General features: G+C 41.7%; 1 protein-coding gene across 9 annotated transcripts in view; it reads right to left on the bottom strand.

Moving 5' to 3' along the window:
- Window positions 1-18,741, bottom strand: part of ALDH1A2 (aldehyde dehydrogenase 1 family member A2) — a 399,898-nt gene that overhangs the window by 98,744 nt on the left and 282,413 nt on the right. For 5 of the 9 annotated variants that reach the window (XM_047864525.1, XM_047864524.1, XM_047864521.1 and 2 more), the window contains one exon: window positions 2,218-2,416. The exons of 3 other annotated variants lie outside the window; for them this stretch is intronic. In XM_047864525.1, the coding sequence (XP_047720481.1) occupies window positions 2,218-2,416 (199 nt within the window). Of the gene's footprint in view, window positions 1-2,217; window positions 2,417-18,741 lie in introns of those variants that run through there. One more of the 9 variants, XM_047864529.1, reaches the window with a different exon arrangement.

The following is an 18,741-nucleotide window of genomic DNA, read 5'->3' as shown; positions in this document are numbered from 1 at the left end:
CTCCAGCATAGTAGTTCTTTAACCATTACTCTTTCAAAAATCCCTCTCATGAATGTGGTACTACTGTTCTAAAGGACGAACTGTCATTCTACCTTGTTCATTCGTCTGCTTGAAATTACCAAGATAATATCCCTCACTTCTGATCATAAGTGAGTTTTTAAAAACCTTTCCATGGATCTTATTTTTCCTTGTAAGTAAAAAAACCATTAGCCTCAGCTACCAAAAGAGCAGATTCTGCTCTTCACATTAAAAAAGCTGCTCACCAAAGACGCTTGTGTCAGAAAATTTAGAAGTCTCACTAAAAAGCTGGGGGGTGGGGAGTAAGCTGCTGGGAATCTTCACAGATACCTGATTTAACAAGGTTTTGTGAAAAGAGCTTGCCTTTAGATTAGCATTACTCAGTGTTTATGAGGGTTGTTTGTCAAGCCAAAAATAAGGCGCCTCCTCCCCACAAATTAAAAGAGTCAAGTTTCGATCCATTATTTCATTTCTGATTGTTTTTCTTTGCAATAAGTGGGAAAGTGGATACTGGATAAAAGTCTCCTCCGAGCTAAAAGACTCCACATTAAAGGCTTCATTTAGCTATAAATCAGTTGTCTTTCCTACTGGGGGAGAACAAGAGAAAAAGGGAGCGGGGGTAGCTGGAGAAAAAAGAGAACTGGAAGAGCTTCCAAATTAAATTCCGAAATACCTACTGCATACCTAAAACTCCTTTCCGGGGCTGTGAGGAAAATCCCAATGAAAAGCTAAGACTAAAATCGAACCTTCCAAAGTATGAGAGTAGGGTCCCGTCTCACGGGGAGATCCTGAATCTTAAGATCTTTAAAGAGGGGCTGGAGAGGTTAGCGACCCTCATAAAACAAAGCGTTTATGCTGTGTATTTCCCTGCTCGTTCCCAAACCCAGAGATGTGCCACGCACTGGCACTATTGTTATGCAAACAATGTCTAAATGGCTGTAACCACTAACGACCTCCCATTAAAATGGCTTTCAAAAATTTGTCACACCATCTAAAAAAGCTAACAGGTACATCAAATCCATCATGAATCGGGCACTTAGAACACGAATCACCTTGATTTGCATCCTAAAACTCAATGCAAGTAAAATTTCAAAATTCGGATATTTAAAAAATTTCTCTTTCAACCATTAAGCCAGAACCAAACAATACACTTCTCAACAAACTTAGTTTATCCTGTAGTAAGAATGATGGAAAACAACTTTAACCGTATTGTGTGTCTGGGAAACGCGCTTGGGTTTATCGGGAACAATTTGGGGTAGAAATCAATTGAAAGTAATAGAAAAACAAGAGAACTGTAAAATGAGCTCCAAGGAACATGACATTAAATCCCATCTTTCTCCCCCCACCATGTTATAACTTTATAATCACCCCGTGTATCTAATCAATACATTTTTTTCCATGTGGAATTCGTAGAAAGTGAATTCAATTCCCATTAATGAAGGTAGCGCATGCGTATCCTTTTTTATATGGCCCAGCAACAAATCCTGCTTGGCAAACCCAAAATGTCAGGGTTCGTTATAAAAAATGATTTCTTTTCAGTCCGAGAGCGAGCCCGTTAATGCACACCAATTTCGAGAGTTTCTGCGTTGTCCAGCAGAACTGCCACTGCCTACAAATGCCGAACGAAATGCCCAAGCCGGAGGCGCCGGGAGGCAGCGTCCACGTTTCGGCGCGATGCGTTAAGGGCGGCCCGAGCTTCGCGCGCCCTGTCGGCCCCTCCCGAAAAGCCGCTCCGCACCGCGGGCTTCCGAGGACCGAGCGGGGACTAGCAGCCCAGCGGCCCCTGAAGGCGCAGGGCCGCTGGGAAAAGCGGCCGGGTTGCGTGGCCCACCTGGCGGGAACCCTTCTAACCCCCATGAGTCGAAGCGGTGCCGACGCCTCCCCCGCGACAGTCCGGACCGCGAGAATCGGATCAGGAGGCAGCGGCAGACGCGGCGTGGGTGAAGAGCCGTTGACCGCGACCCCCAGCGCCGCGTTCAGGTTGGGGCGAGTCCCCGAGGCTTTCCGAGTCCCCGACAGGCCTTCGGAAGCTCTAATCCCGAGGACGGGGCGTCCCTCTGCTGCGCAGGGACGAGAGGCTGGCCCCGGACGCCCCGGCCCCTGACCCCGTCCCGCCACCCTACTCCCCTAACAGATCAGGGACAGGAAGGAAGGTTCTAGAAAGCCTCGGTGGACGGCAGGTCCTCGCCGGGCGCTTACCTTGGTGTACTTGATTTCGAGGTTGGGCGTGGGCGACGGCAAGAGGTGCAGGGACGCCATGAGGGCGGCGGGGTCGGCCTTCACCTCGCCGGGCATCTCGATCTTACTGGAAGTCATGGTGGCGGGCCGAGGTCTCGCTCGCCCGCGGCGTGGGCTGTGCGGGCTGTGCGCGCGGTCGGCGGGCCGGGGGCGCGCTCGCCTGTATATAGGCAGGTGTCAAGCTGGGGCTCTTCTTATTGGACGTGAGGGCCGAGGCGCGGGGGGCTGGTCCATCCTACCTAGGACGCCCGGGCGCAGCCCCGATTTACATAAAGCCCGCCGCCCGCGTTGCGCGATCCGTTCGCTCCGCGCCCACGGTCAAGTGCGCCTGGCGACTACCTCGGCCGCGGGGACAGGCCCAAGCCGCCACCACCGCCGGCCTCGACGGCCAGAGCCCGAACCGCGCTGCGGCCGCTCGGGGCTCCGAGAGCGGGACCGGCCTCGCTCCCGTCCGGGCGGCGGCGGTGGGGGGCGCACCTTAGCGGATGTCGGGCGTGGGTCGTAACCCCAGGAGCCGCACCGGCGGGGGCTGACGCGGTGCGTTGGAGTTAGCTCTCGGAGCTCAAAGGGCGGCTCTTGGGGCGCCAAGCGGGCTCGGCAGAGGAGGGGGTGCGTCAGGGGCCCCTCCCTCTCGCGTCCCGGGGCCCTTCTCTCCCGAGACCCTGGGGGCGCCCTCCGCTCTCTTTCTTCGGGCAGGCGGCCTAGCACACACCCACTCCCCTCAACGGAGCCGGAGGTGCACCGCGGCCGCAGGGTCCTGGTCAGGCAGTGATGAGTGCGAGTTCCTCGCCCCACACTTAAAATTAAGTATCCCCGCCAGGCAGTCGACTCCGCGCGGCCCTCGCCCAGCTTTTTCCGCCCAGCTGCTGCCCTCTGCCGGCCGGGACGGCCCCGGGCGGTCCGCGCTGCGCCCCAGGATGAGGGCATCGGTCCTCTGAGGGAGTTGGCGTGTTTCCTTGGCCCCCCTGTCTTTCTTCTGCGATGCCCCCTTCTAGCCCTCGTTCTCCTCGCCCCCAAATAACTCAAGGATATACTTGTTTTGATTTTCTGTTGCTTTTCACGCCAACAGGTGAATGTCCCTCCAGACATTGGGTTCCTCGCTTTACTGCCCCTTTGGGTTTGAGCTTCTGTATTTATACCCCTTTAATGTAGATGTTTACCTAGCTCCAACAGGCCTTCTTTTAGTTTGTGGGATCCTAGAGGTCAGCATATAGATGTACATCAAGAATCCAGAGATTCCATCCCAGAATGGGCTTTGGGCTACGTGGGCCAAATCTGGGCTTCAGATAAAAAGACCTTTATAGGTCATGTCTGCTCCTCGCTCCCAGGGCAAGCTTGACAGGGGCCTACTGATTCTTATCTTAAATGCCATTTTCAAAGCCCTTAGAACCTCATTTCTTTGGCTGTTAAGGGTCAGCCTGAAGAAATTTCCCCTTGGATACTTTTCCTAATTAAAAGTGCCTAACACTCAGTGCCTGAATGCTAACCAACAGTAGAAAATAGACAAAAATATTTCACTTTAGTATTAGGTCTATAGAAATAAATTCCAGCCTCTCAGAACCCAAAGTATCTACCCAAGTTTATGTGAGTGAGTTACCTCAGCCTAAGCAGTAGGTAGATCTCAATTCACAGAGGATCGCTATGGCCAAAAATTGTATTTTAGTTGACAGTATATCTTCATGAGCTATAGTTGTTTTTTTTTTTTTTTAAGGCTTGGAGAGTTGGAGATACAATTGAGGAAATAAATAAATACATACATACATACATACATACATACATACATAAATAAAGTCCAGGAGTTAGTTGGGGAGACGGGGAGAAGATAGTAGCAAGGGGAATCAATGGTGCTTGTGGAACAATTCTCCAAACATGTTTTGCAAGGTGCCTTACTAGAGTTTGGGTTACAAACAAAATGGATAGCCTTTGCCATCAGTGGGCAGGAACCCTTCCCCACAGGGAGGTAGATCACTATGAGGGACTGTGGGAAAAAGTTACAACCGTATGATCTGGGACTCTACTAAGGAAGAGGTCAGCTCTCTGGGAATGCTGACCTTGGAGCTGGGCCTTAAAGGAAGAGGTGGAGAGCGCCTGGCTGGCTCAGTCAGTTGAGCATCCCACTCTTGATTTCGGTTCAGGTCATGATGTCACTGTTTGAAAGTTCAAGGCCCACTTCGGGCTCTGTGCTGACAGCACGGAGCCTGCTTGGGATTCTCTCTCCTTCTCTGTCTGCCCCTCCCCTACTCATGCTTGCTCTCTCTCTCTCTCTCTCTCTCTCTCTCTCTCATAAATAAATAAATAAATAAATAAATAAATAAATAAATAAGGTGGAGCTTCCTTCCACAGGGGAGGAGAGTACAGAATAGGTAGGAGGGTCCACAAGAGCAAAGGCATAAAAATTGGAGAATGCTTTGGTGGGAGGTGGAGAGAGAGGCATCAATGTGGCTGGAGCAGCAGCAGATGAGGCTGGCAAGGCAGTTGACTCAAGGTTGTAAGGACCTTAATTCTTGAGATGCTAAGAAACCATCAAAAGAGGGGCATGTGGGTGGCTCGGTCAGTTAAGTGTCCGTCTTTGGCTCAGGTCATGATCTTGAGGTTCGTGGGTTCGAGCCCTGCATCAGGCTCTGTGCTGACAGCTCAGAGCCTGGAGCCTACTTTGGATACTGTGTCTCCTTCTCTCTCTGCCTCTCACCTGCTCGAGTGCTCTCTCTCTCTCTCTCTCTCTCTCTCTCTCTCTCTCTCAAAAACAAATACACATTTAAAAAAACCTCAAAAGATGTTGAGCATGAGAAAAGGGGAATCTGTATAATTTAAACAGATAAATGAATACTGTCAGGAAAGACTCACAAAGTAGAAATAGTTAAGGTATATTCTTCTTAAAGCATGAGACAGACTTGTTCATCCCTGAGGCATCTCTTGCTTGTGGACTCTAGTTCTAGCACTGGGGCTGGAAAAGCTCTCTCAGGGAAGAAACAGTATGATGGAAGTATTAGCATTCATTACACAGTGAGGTAGAGCAAGTAAATAGATCCCTCTTCCTGGAAATACATATCAAAACCACAATGAGCTATCACCTTACAACTGTCAGAATGGCTAACATTAACAACTCAGGAAACAACAACAGATGTTGGTGAGGATGCAGAGAAAGAGGATCTCTTTTGCGTTGTTGGTGGGAATGCAAGCTGGTGCAGCCACTCTGGAAAACAGTATGGAGGCTCCTCAAAAAACTAAAAATAAAACTACCCTACGACCCAGCAATTGCACTACTAGGCATTTAGCCACGGGATACAGGTGTGCTGTTTTGAAGGGACACATGCACCCCCATGTTTATAGCAGCACTAGCAACAATAGCTAGAATATGGAAAGAACCCAAATGTCCATCGGTGGATGAGTGGATAAAGAAGATGTGGTATATATATACAATGGAGTATTACTTGGCAATCAAAAAGAATGAAATCTTGCCACTTGCAACTGTGTGGCTGGAACTGGAGGGTATTATGCTTAGTGAAATTAGTCAAAGAAAGACAAATATCATATGACTTCACTCATATGAGGACTTTAAGAGACAAAACAGATGAACATAAAGGAAGGGAAACAAAAATAATATAAAAACAGGGAGGGGGACAAAACAGAAGAGACTCTTAAATATGGGAACAAACAGAGGGTTACTGGAGGGGGTGTGGGAGGGTGGAAGGGCTAAATGGGCAAGGGCATTAAGGAATCTACTCCTGAAATCATTGTTGCACTAATTTGGATGTAAATTTTAAAAAATAAATTTAAAAAAATAAAAATGAGATCCCTCTTCTCCAGGCAGGAAAAGGATCTCTAAGCTTTTCCTCATAAACAGTTCCAAAAGGTCTAGTGCATTTTTATCCAATTCAAGATGGGGGACAAGATTCAGCAGAAAAGAACAGTGAATTATAATTACTTTTTCAGCATACGTTTTCTTTGTTCCTGTTCGTAGGACTTACTCTGCTTTAACTCCCTTGTAAGGCTGCTTTAACCTCTCTTCTCACATTCTTAGTCTTCCCTTTTCTTCTCTTTCCTTCACTATCTTCTTATTTTCTCATTTTCTCTTTGGATTTCACAATGGTTAAAGTGGCGATCTTCCCCACCACTACCTTTTGATATCTAGCATTTTGAATTTCAGTCTTTTCCATGATTTGGTTAAGAAACATTTTTTCCCACCCTTATAATGTTTCCTTCTCCCACCCTCTCCCATCTGTAATTATTTATTGTTTAGGATACATGTTGTTTATAAAACCCCTTGCACAACGGAACACAGGCTACAGCATGATCTATTTCCTTGTGAAAACAATTTATTAGGCCTGGTGGAGCCAATATCCTGGAGTTGTAGAGGAGAAAAATAAATTCTTGCCTCATATTTCCTCACCTAAATAATAGAATGCAAAGTTGTAATTTTAAGGTATTTGCCTTATGTGAGGTTTGATTTTTTTTTTTTAAGGTATGAAACCAGAGCAATTTAGGATTTTTTTTTTTTTTGCAGTTATGCAGGAACAAATTGAGAAACATGCTTTAGAAAATCAGTGAAGGAAACCAAATGGAGCACAAAGATTCCTCCCAACCAAGGAACACTTTTGGTTTTGACAATAACAATGTCCAGCTTGAACTTCGAGCTTCCACATTCAGGGGCTATCGCAGCCTCAGGTGGCCCTGCTTAATTGCCTTCCTGTTCCCATTACTAACCATGATGACAGCCTACCTTTTCTAACAGATATACTCGCATTTTAATTTATCTGCAAAAATAAATCACACATTATAGCATTTCTCTCTTCCGGGTTAATTGAATCAGTTCCTTAAATGTCTCTAAGTCTAATGATTTAAAAGGAGCACATTGTTTGAAATATTTTAAAAATTAGGGGCCTTGGGTTGTATGCAGAATGATCTCAGTGCTTATTTCAGATATAAGTGTTTCCTAATGATCTCATTCATCTCAAACGGGATATATGCTCAGCTACTTTATTTAAAATGTTTCCTGAAAACTCTAACAGGAAAGCTTAATGCAAAGTATATTTATAGAGAAATGGTATTTAATTTATTTTAAAAAACCTTCTAAAGAACTTTACATGTTTTTATCCAGAAATGCTTAATGAAGTATTTTAGACCCATTATAAATACTTCTGTAAAACAAATTCCCTTATATTTTTATTTAACATGAATATTAACTTTTTATTTAGGATCTAAACACTCATTTAATTATCCTGTTCCTTCCAACATTTAGAAGAAAAGAGGCTGAGATTGTGGCATTTATTAACCATAAAAATTCTCTACATATTAAGTCCTTCATACCCCAGTGTGGCCTCTGGTCACTGTATTCTATGAAAAGGGGTATTTATGGTTGCAGGGATTAGATTCCTAATTGGTTATGACTCCAAAAATAATATTTTGATACAAAACACACTTCTTTCCCTTTAAAATATATCCTCCACCTTTTGGGAGCCTCGAGAGACTATTTTAAAAGTGGAAACTAGATTCGTCTTTGTTGTAAAGCCCAGTTCTACCTCATATATGTTTTAGAGACCTCAATCTAGGGGCAGGGATGAGCTCAGCACTTTATCAATAATCAAACTTAACAGGCACAGGGAGAAATTAAAATCCCAGCTATGCAGCCTTCTCTGCAGGGCCAGAGGAAAAGGGCATTAGCGCCCTCTGCAGTTGATGGCATGTATGTGCAAATGAATGTGAAATGTCAAAAAGCAATAGTTTGGCTTTAGTGTATTTTATCTGCTACTGATGAGATATGTTTGGAGATGTTACAGTTTTAATTTGAATTAGGTTGGAGGGGGATAAATCTCAGAATGCAGAACAATTTCAAGCTGCAGTTAATTTAGGAGAGGGACTTTCATTAAAAAAGCTTTTGACTTTTAGGAAAAGAATGGTAGTGTTTATTAACCAAGTTTACCACAGAAAGTGAAGTACTTAGACCCCTACCGTCCTGCTCACGGAGTAGTCCAGAGCATGCAGTATATCACAGCAAGTCATATGGGTGTGTCTCAGATTGGAAGCAGCTATTTTATCATGGGGAGTGAGAAAGGGTTGCTCAGGGTTGCACGCTCCAGAATTTTTTTTTCTTGCCCACATTAAGTGCTTACTTTGTAATTAAATTAAGTTGGCTTTTCTGTTTTCCTTTCATGTTCCGTAATTTGCGGTTTTGCTTTTACTTTTAAAATTCCTCACATCTACGCATAACTCTTAACTGCTATGACTTCCTAGCCCTTCCTAGGGCTCTCCCATTCGTAAACATAAGCCCCTTCCCCAAGTCTTTCTGCCCTTATGCGGTCATTCATCCAAAGGGTCTTTGTTCATATAGAATTGTCACATGAACGTTGATGATATCTGGGACAGGGATCCGTATTCATGTTCACTAGAAGATGAGGTAACTGAACAGTCATTGTCTCTCTCTTTCACATGCTAGAACAAGCCATTGAAAAGACAATGAGGAACACTTTAGATGTCTTGACCACAGAAGGGGAATGCCACTTCTTTCTTCCCTATCACCCAGTTCAATCTGTGAAAGCACAGGGCAAAAATAGGAGGCATTCAGAGCCAAGACACTGACATCCAATTTGGATATCCAGCCCCAAACCAAGAGGACAGATCTCTTGCTTCAGGCATACATATTCCCCCTTTCAGGGCATCTGGGACTCCTTGGTTGCTGGTGCTAAACATAGATTTTTCCTCCCTCTGTCAGTCAGATAGCTCCAATTGAACAAATATTTACCGACAATACATTATGAGCCAAGCATTGACATGGAATCTATGAAGAACAAAAAAGAAGTGTGTGGAATGATGGGGAGGCTGCATCATTCAAGGGCCAGATGAGACAGGAAAGAAGTCAGACGATACAGTGTAGAATAAGAGGGAAAGGTGGTGGCAGACAGGCAACAATCTATTCACAAATACTTTTATCAGCCTTTTCATGGACCTCACACTCCTCTAGGTGCTATGGGGGTTATAAGACACAAGTGGGAAAGATAATAGCTTCCAAAACATGGGCCCAAAAGGAATTCCTTTGGCATCTTTTAGTGTTAAGCCAGCTAATGGGTTGCTGTTGGTTTTTTTTTTTTTTTAAGTTTTATTTATTTTGAGAGAGAGAGAGAAGGTGCACATGTGAGCGGGGTGGGGGCGTGGGGACGGACAGGGGACAGAGAGAGAAGAGTGAGAGAATCCCAAGCAGGATCCACACTGTCAGCGTACAGTTTGACGTGGGGTTTGAACTTAGGAACTGTGAGATCAAGACCTGGGTCAAAATCAAGAGTCAGACGCTTAATAACTGAGACCCCAGGCACCACCATCCCCCCAGCTAGTGTTATTGGAGAGGTTAAAATAGCTCTTTGTAAAATTGTAATTCCCAAAAGCAAATACTCAGAGCTGAGATTCCTCCCACTTCCCAAATCCAAGTTAAATGTCCTCAAGTATAAAACCTTTTGGTACAGACCTAGCCAGAAGAGAAAGTAGAGGGACCAAGGGCAGTTGATCTTTCTCCCTCACTTAGGAAGAAAAGAAAGTGTGTGTGACATTAGGTCATGTATCTAATGCTTCCATACCTACTGTGGATTGATGTCACCTCACTTCTGCTTGGTTGGTGGGGGGGGGGGGGTCAGATATTCATGGAATAGTCCAATGGTTTTCAACCCAGCTTCCAATTATAATCATTTATGGTGCTTTACAAAAATATGGAGGCTGGGTCCCACATCCAAAGGTTTCAGCGAGTCTAAGGTAGGGCCCAAGGCACTGCTATTTTTAGCAAAGCTTCTAGGTGTCTATTAAGGCACAGCCTATTTTAAGATCCACCGGTTAACCCACAGAAGGTTAATTCAGAGGAGTTACTTGAGTCCACTCTGCCACCTCTGGATTGGAAAAGTGGATTCCATGCCTCCTACTCTGTAGTGCTCTTTGATTTGCTATTTTTAATTTACTATTTGAAAAACACATCAAGCCTCAAATGGATTGACCTTTCTGCTAATGTATTTCACCTAAATTAACAGAGGCAATTAACTAATTTATATTGGGATTGTGCACTTTCCAGTTCACATTTATCAACTCTTAAATGCTCGATCTGGTGTTGCAGTTTAAATTTTTTATTATTACCCTTTAAATCTGAAGGAATGTCTTACATCTAATTAGCCAAACTTACATATTCAATTAATAGATTCATTACAGGCTAATGAATATGGAGGCTGCACTAGGGTAACATCTGCCTGCCAGTTGAAAGGACTCAAACTTTGCTGCTGCTATGAAAAAAGGAAAGTCTGCTATAGAAGTGAAACAACTTGAACTCGCAGTTTTAACATTTCTGTGCGCTATAATACCTGCAAGGAGTTTTAGGGGCCGGCTGACGTAGGAAATGCAATATGCGGTCCAGAGATAACTGCCTGTCCAGAAACATGGGAATCAGAATCGCAAAAGGAATACACCTCCACAGACCCTTCTCAGTATGAAAACTGCGCAGCTCTAGATTTTCATCTCAGGTCATCTAGTTTTTCTAACCTGAGTTTTTCATGAAAAATGCTTAAGAAAATAAACTCTGAGAAAATTAATACCACAAATTAAACAGAATTTTAACTTACTGTAATATTCTTTAGGATCATTTTAAAATCATGGGATTTTATAGATTTGAAAATATAAGCAGACATTATTTTGGGAACTGGATATTCCAGTAATATTTGAATTCTAGGTAAATCCAGAGATCTAAAATGAACTTCGGCAATATTTTCAGTTATTAAAATTCTGGTATTTTATTTCTCTGGCTAGGAAAAAAATAGATATTTTTAGTAATTATGAAAAAGCCACGAGTTTCAGGAAAGGTGGCTGAGAGCTAGAATTCATTTGAAAAACTCTTTTTAGAGATGGCAAGATTGTGGGGAAAATAATCAGAACTCCCTTCCCAAGCATGTGATAGCTCCAACATTGGCAAGAATTGAACAAGTGACTTTGGACTCATGTCTGTGACGTGACAGTAGGAGTGTTTCAGGACATGTGCATGCTACTGTATTGGGGCATCATAAGTCTTTTTTTTTTCTTTTTTCACTTCATACTCCTTACATTCAAGCTGCCACTTGACTTATGAGAAGGACCACATTTCTTACTTTCAATTACAGAAGTGCGTAGTCCCAATGTCCTTGCTACAGAATCAAGTACACATTTGTCAAATATTCTTAAAGTGAATTACTGCGATATTCATTATGTCTACTACTGAAGAAAGTTTCTAATGTGCCTAGCACTGGCCAGACTCCCTGGGCTATGACAAAGAAAACCTTAAGGTCTGGTCACCTCAAGGAATTCATAATTTGATCCTCAAAAGGAAAATCTCTATGATTGACAACACATATACCCAGGCCCACAAGATTTACCGTGTTTCAAGGATGGCTTATTCTCTTCAGTATCTGAAAAACAGTGCCTGTGTGAGTAAATCTTCCCTGTGTTACTCCCAGTAGAAGAAACACAGGGGGGAAAAAAAGGCACCAGGTCTGCTCAGGGGGCCTGGAAGGAGAAAACATAAGCAATACCTGGGTAGGAGGGATGTCTGTCTTGGTACCCTTGCTATTGAGGGCCCTGATGTTACAAATACAGAAAGAGCAAATTTAATAAAAATACCCAGGCACCCAAATCATTCAGGATCTAGCTTTCAGTGCCGGTGAACCCTAGACATCCACTGTCACCACTAACACAGTTCAGGGCCCAAGAAAATGCTCTTCCTCATCCCTTGTCCTGTGTCCTGAAAACAAAAGAAAACATTTGAATGCTGGAAGGTTAGTGTGTTAAGCATCGTCATCATTAACACACAGGCAGGGTCTGAGCAGTGCAAATGTGGAGATGAGGAAAAGGACAATTAGCTAACTTGCCAAGTCCTTTTTCTCAGAGAGTATGAATATAACAGGCTTCCAAAGTAGAAGTATTTCCCAAGAGGGCCGAGTGTCCGTGTTCTTGCTTCTCTTTGTATTCCACTGGGTGGCTTTTCAGGTAGTCACAAATTAACATGGTATTCTTATCAGTTGTGTGTGTTAACTGGGATATTTTGCAATATTAAATAATTTATAATACTATAAAACTTGTATATATGAAGGTCTAGAAATAACATACATTAAGTATGATATTCTTTATCTTGGCAGCTAGACGGACATTAAACTCTAGAATTTCTAATAGTTACATTTTTTAAATTAAAAAAAATTTTTTAACGTTTATTTTTTGAGAGACAGAGAGAGACAGAGCACAAGAGGGGGAGGGGCAGAGAGAGAGGGAGATGGAAAATCTGAAGCAGGCTTCAGACTCTGAGCTGTCAGCACAGAGCCCGACACAGGGCAAGAACTCACAAACTACCAGATCATGACCTGAGCTGAAGTCAGACCCCTGACTGAGCCACCCAGATGCCCCTATTTCTTTAATTTTTAATTCCAGTATACTTAGCATAAGAGTTATATATTAGTTTCAGGTGTACAATATAGTGATTCAACAATTCCATGCATCACCCAGTGCTCATGACAAGTATACTCTTTAATCCCCATCACCAATTTACCCATTCCCTTACTCACCTCCCCTCTGGTAATCATCTGTTTGTTCTCTATAGTAAGAGTCTGTTTCTTGGTTTGTCTCTTTCTCTGTCTTTTTTCCCCTTTGCTCATTGGTTTTGTTTCCTAAATTCCACACTCTCCAGCTCCATCCGTGTTGTTGCAAATGGCAAGGTTTCATTCTTTTGGAATCATTATTTTTGGAATATTATTTTGGAATAATATTCCATTGTATATATGTACTACATCTTTATTCATCTATCCATGGACACTTGTGCTGCTTCCATAATTTGGTTATTGTAAATAATGCTGTTATAAACATAGAGGTGCATGTATCCCTTTCAATTAGTGGTTTTGTATTTTAGGGGTAAATACCCAGTAGCGTGATTACTGGCTCATTTTAACTTTCTGAGGGATCGCCATACTGTTTTCCACAGTGGCTGTACCAGTTTGCAATCCCACCAACAATGCAAGAGGGTTCCTTTTTCTCCACAACCTCACCAACCTTGTTGTTCTTGTGTTGTGGATTTTAGCCATTCTGACAGGTGTGAGGTGATAGCTCATTGTAGTTTTAATTTGCATTTCCCTAATGATAAGTAATGATGCGTGTATTTTCATGTGTCTGTTGGCCATCTGGATGTCTTCTTTGGAGAAATGTCTGTTCATTTCTTCTGCCCATTTTTTAAATTGGATTATTTGGTTTGGGGGTGTTGATTTATATAAATTCTTTCTACATTTTGGATATTAACCCTTTATCAGATATGTCATTTGCAAATAACTTCTCCCATTCTGTAGGTTGCCTTTTTGTTTTATTATTGTTTCCTTCGTTGTGCAGAAGCTTTTTATTTTGATGTTGTCAATAGTTTATTTTTGCTTTCCTTTCCCTTGCCTCAGGAGACATATCTAGAAAAATGCTGCTGTGGCCAATGTCAGAGACATTATTGCCTGCGCTGTCTTCTAGGATTTGTATGGCTTCAAGTGTCACATTCAGGTCTTTAATCAACTTTGAATTTATTTTTGTGTATGGTGTAAAAAGTGGTCCCATTTCATTATTTTTTAGGTAGCATTATTTTTTAACTTCATTCTTTGCATGTAACTGTCCAGTTTTCCCAACACCATTTGTTGAAGAGACTGTCTTTTTCCCTTTGGATTTTCTTTCAGCGAAACAGGGGTTTTCTGTTGTGTTCCTGACCTAGGTGTCCCTGTTTGTGTCGGTACCATACTGTGTTGATCACTACAGCTTTGTAATAAAACCTCAAGTCTGGAATGGTGATACCTCTAGTTTTACTTTTCTTTTTCGAAATTGCTTCGGCAATTCAGGGTCTTTTGTGGTTACATACAAATTTTAGAATATTTTATTCTACTTCTGTGAAAAATGGTGTTAGTATTTTGATAGGGATTGAATTAAATCTCTGGATTGCTTTGGGTAATATACACATTTTAACAATATTTGTTCTTCCTATCCACAAGCATGGGATGTCTTTCATTTCTTTGAGCTGTTCTCAATTTCTTTCATCAATGTTTTATAGTTTTAAGAGGATAGGTCTTTCACCTCTTTGGTTAGGTTTATCCCTAGGTATCTTATTATTTTTGGTGCAGTTGTAAATGGGATTGTTTTCTTGATTTTTCTTTCTGCTGTTTCCTTATTAGTGTATAGAATGCAACAGATTTCTGCGCATTAATTTTTGTATCCTGTGACCTTACTGAATTCATTTATCAGTTCTAGTAGTTTTTGGTGGAGTCTTTAGGGTTTTCTATATAGAGTATCATGTCATCTGCAAATAGTGAAAGTTTTACTTCTCCCTTACCAATTTGGGTGCCTTTTATTTCTTTTCATTGTCTGATTGCTATGACTAGGACTTCCAGTACTATGTTGAACAAAAGTGGTGAAAGTGGACATCCTTGTCTTGTTCTTGACCTTAGGGGAAAACCTCTCCGTTTTTCCCCATTGAGTATGATGTTAACTGTGGGTTTTTTGCATGTGGACTTTATTATGTTGAGTCTAATAGTTTCATTTTTACAAAAATATTTTCTGAGATGTAATTATATTAAAATTTTTTTTAATGTTTATTTATTTTTGAGAGAGGGAAAGAGAGAGAGGGAGAGAGAGAGAGAGAGAGAGAGAGAGAGACACGGAGTGTGAGTGGGGGAGGGGCAGAGAGAGAGGGAGACACAGAATCCAAAGCAGGCTCCAGGCTCTGAGCTGTCAGCACAGAGCCCAACATGGGGCTCGAACTGAAGAGCTGTGAGATCATGACCTGAGCCGAAGTTGGACGCTCAACTGACTGAACCACCCAGGCACCCCTGTAATTATATTTTTTTTAACTGGATAATTTTATTCATAAGTTTGATACTCATTAATTTTAATCTCTATTTTGCCTTTTTAATAGAAAATTTTAAATAGCTTAGAGAAAACTTCTGAAAACATCTATGAGAAATATTTTACTATTTCTATTTTTATTTAACTCACATTTCTGATTAAATATAGTAAAATTTGTACACTTTAAATATAATTCCTTCTTAAAAGAAACTTAAAAATTTTTTTTTTTCCTTCAACGTTTTTATTTATTTTTGGGACAGAGAGAGACAGAGCATGAATGGGGGAGGGGCAGAGAGAGAGGGAGACACAGAATCGGAAACAGGCTCCAGGCTCTGAGCCATCAGCCCAGAGCCTGACGCGGGGCTCGAACTCACGGACCGCGAGATCGTGACCTGGCTGAAGTTGGACACTTAACCGACTGCGCCACCCAGGTGCCCCAAAAGAAACTTTAAATCACTGCTGGCAATATCATCAAATTATGTGAAATCTTGGTTATGACAATATAGTGATTTTGATTAAATAAAGGCAAAAGCTGCATTTTGCATTTTGTGGAATATATAATATATATAATTTATGAACCATGCAAGTCTTTATTTTATTAGTTACCCACACATTGCTGACACATCAACAGAACACTTAGACGTACACAATGATCATGAAATTCAGTAGTCTTGATATTTTGCTGGCTTTCAGCCAAATAAAAAGTATAGCTTTCAATATTTAAAAATTTTGCCATCATGAAGTTCTATTTGTTAAATCAGAAGAGAACACTATATTTAATAAGTGGTAACATTAGATAAAAATTGTAAAATATTTAAATGTATGGTACTTGGGTCTCCATTTGTCCTCTTTATCTGGACTCAATGCTGTTAGGGGTGGGCCCACATATAAGGAGTTGTTTTTCTCTGTGGGCTTAAGAGACTGATGTTTCTTTGTGTCCTGATTCCATTTGACTTCTCAGAGACTCTTGGCTAGGTGGCAACTGTTTTCTTTTGTTAACTATCCTGTGATATTCCCCTTGTGTATTTTTAAACTTTTCTCTGAAAAGGTGTGTAAAGTATTCCTAGAAACACAATTTGATTTTGAACTTAATATGTTAATTGACTTTTTTTTCCAGTGGTTTTCATCAACTGTTAACAGATTGAATCAACCTTGTAGAGATTTTCTCTACCTTGTGATCATTGTTTTCCTTTTTTCTATGTTCCCTATGCTGTACTTCTCATCTCCATTACTTACTTATTTTATAACTGGAAGTTTTTACCTGTTAATCCCCATCCCTATTTCACCTGTCATCCCCACCAACTTCCCGTACAGCAACCACCAGTTTGTTGGTTGTATTTGAATCTGTTTGTTACTATTATTACTTGTTTATTCTTTTGTTTTTTAGATTCCACATGTAAGTGAAATTATGTGGTATTTGTCCCTCTCTGCATGATTTATTTCACTTGGATTTTTACTCTCTAGATTCATCCATGTCATTGAAAATGGCAAGATTTCATTCTTTTTGATGGCTGAGTAATATTCCAGTGTGTGTGTGTGTGTGTGTGTGTGTGTGTGTGTGTGTGTACCATATATTCTTTCTCCATTCATCTTTCTACATTTGGGCTCTTTCTACAATTTGGCTATTGTTGATAATGCTGCCATAAACATCGGGGTGCATGTACCCCTTTGAGTCAGTATTTTTATATCTTTGGGTAAATACCTAGTAGTGCAATTGCTGGGTCATAGGGTAGTTCTGTGTTTGTTTGTTTGTTTTAACGTTTATTCATCTTTGAGAGACAGAAAAAGACAGGGCATGAGCGGGGAAGGGGTAGAGAGAGGGAGACACAGAATCCGAAGCAGGCTCCAGGCTCCGAGCTGTCAGCACAGAGCCTGACGTGGGGCTCTAACTCACGAACTGCAAGATCATGACCTGAGCCGAAGTCGGACGCTCAACTGACTGAGCCATCTAGGAGCCCCAGAGTAGTTCTATTTTTACTTTTTGAGGCATCTCCATACTGTTTTCCAGAGTGATTATACCAGTTTGCCTTCCCATCAACAGTGCACAAGGGTTCCTTTTTCTTTATGTCTTTGTCAATATTTTTTATGTCTTTCCCTTTTAATATTAATCATTCTGACGGGTGGGAGATGATATGCCATTGTGGTTTTGATTTATATTTCCTTGAAGACCAGTTGTGTTGATCATCTTTACATTTGTCTGTTGGTCAACTGTATGTCTTCTTTGGAAAAAGTTCTGTTTAAGTCCTCTGCCCATTTTTAAATCAGATTATCTGGGGGTTTTTTGGTGTTGAATTTTATAAATTCTTTATGAGTTCTGGATAGTAACCCCTTTTTTGATATATCATTTGCAAATATCTTCTCCCATTGGTTAGGCTGCATTGTCATTTCATTGATGGTTTCCTTTGTTTTGCAAAAGCTTTTGATTTTGCTGTTTATTTTCATAAGTTTTTGTTTTTGTTTGGAAAAGGCACTGGATCAGGATTCAGGAAACCCAAATTCTATTCCTGAATATTCCTTTGCTCACTATGTTTTAGCCATTGAAATGTTCCCTGCTTCCCCCACTAGAAAATGTTTATGCTAGAGAGACACTTGGGTGGCTCATTCAGTTAGGCTCTTGGTTTTGCTCAGGTTATGATCTCATGGTTCATGGGATCGAGTCCCACATTCTGGCATAGTGCTGGCAGCCAGACCCTAGTCTGCTTAGGATTCTCTCTCTCCATCTCTTCCCCTGCCCTATAAGCTCGTTCTCTCGTTCTCTCTCTCTCTCTCTCTCTCTCTCTCTCTCTCTCTCTTTCTCCAAATAAATAAATATTTAAAACAAGAAAATGTTTATGCCAATGTGAGTATAGACTCATGAGAAAGTGTCAAAGTTTGTATTAGGAGATCTGCATTTTTTTTAAATACAAAGGAAAACAATAGCAATTTTCTATGTTACAAAGTCATTCTTAAAACTGTGGAATAAAGAATGAGGGTACAGTTGAACTAAACAAGTTGTGGTATATGTGAAATATGTAACTACATTCCATCTTCATAATGCAACAAAAACAACTGCAGCACTATCGGGAGCTGAGGGCTATAAAGAAGCATAAAGCATTGCCTCACATGCAAGAGCTCTGTGTTCAAGCCAGCAGGGAGCGCAGTGGTGCCCTACCAGGTGTGCAGTGCTACAGAGATCAGAAGAGAAAGTAGTTATGTCTCTCCGGATGGCCAACAGGCACATGAAAAGATGCTCAAGGTCGCTCCTCATCAGGGAAATACAAATCAAAACCACACTCAGATATCACCTCACGCCAGTCAGAGCGGCTAAAACGAACAAATCAGGAGACTATAGATGCTGGAGAGGATGTGGAGAAACGGGAACCCTCTTGCACTGTTGGTGGGAATGCAAATTGGTGCAGCCACTCTGGAAAACAGTGTGGAGGTCCCTCAAAAAATTAAAAATAGACCTACCCTATGACCCAGCAGTAGCACTGCTAGGAATTTACCCAAGGGATACAGGAGTACTGATGCATGAGGGCACTTGTACCCCAATGTTTATAGCAACACTTTCAGCAACAGCCAAATTATGGAAAGAGCTAAATGTATATCAACTGATGAAGGGATAAAGAAATTGTGGTTTATATACACAATGGAATACTA

Source organism: Prionailurus viverrinus, chromosome B3 (genome assembly GCF_022837055.1).
Source record: "Prionailurus viverrinus isolate Anna chromosome B3, UM_Priviv_1.0, whole genome shotgun sequence".
NCBI classification, from domain to species: Eukaryota; Metazoa; Chordata; class Mammalia; order Carnivora; family Felidae; genus Prionailurus; species Prionailurus viverrinus.
Note: the sequence above shows the minus strand (reverse complement) of the source record. Positions and strands in the feature narration are given on the sequence as shown.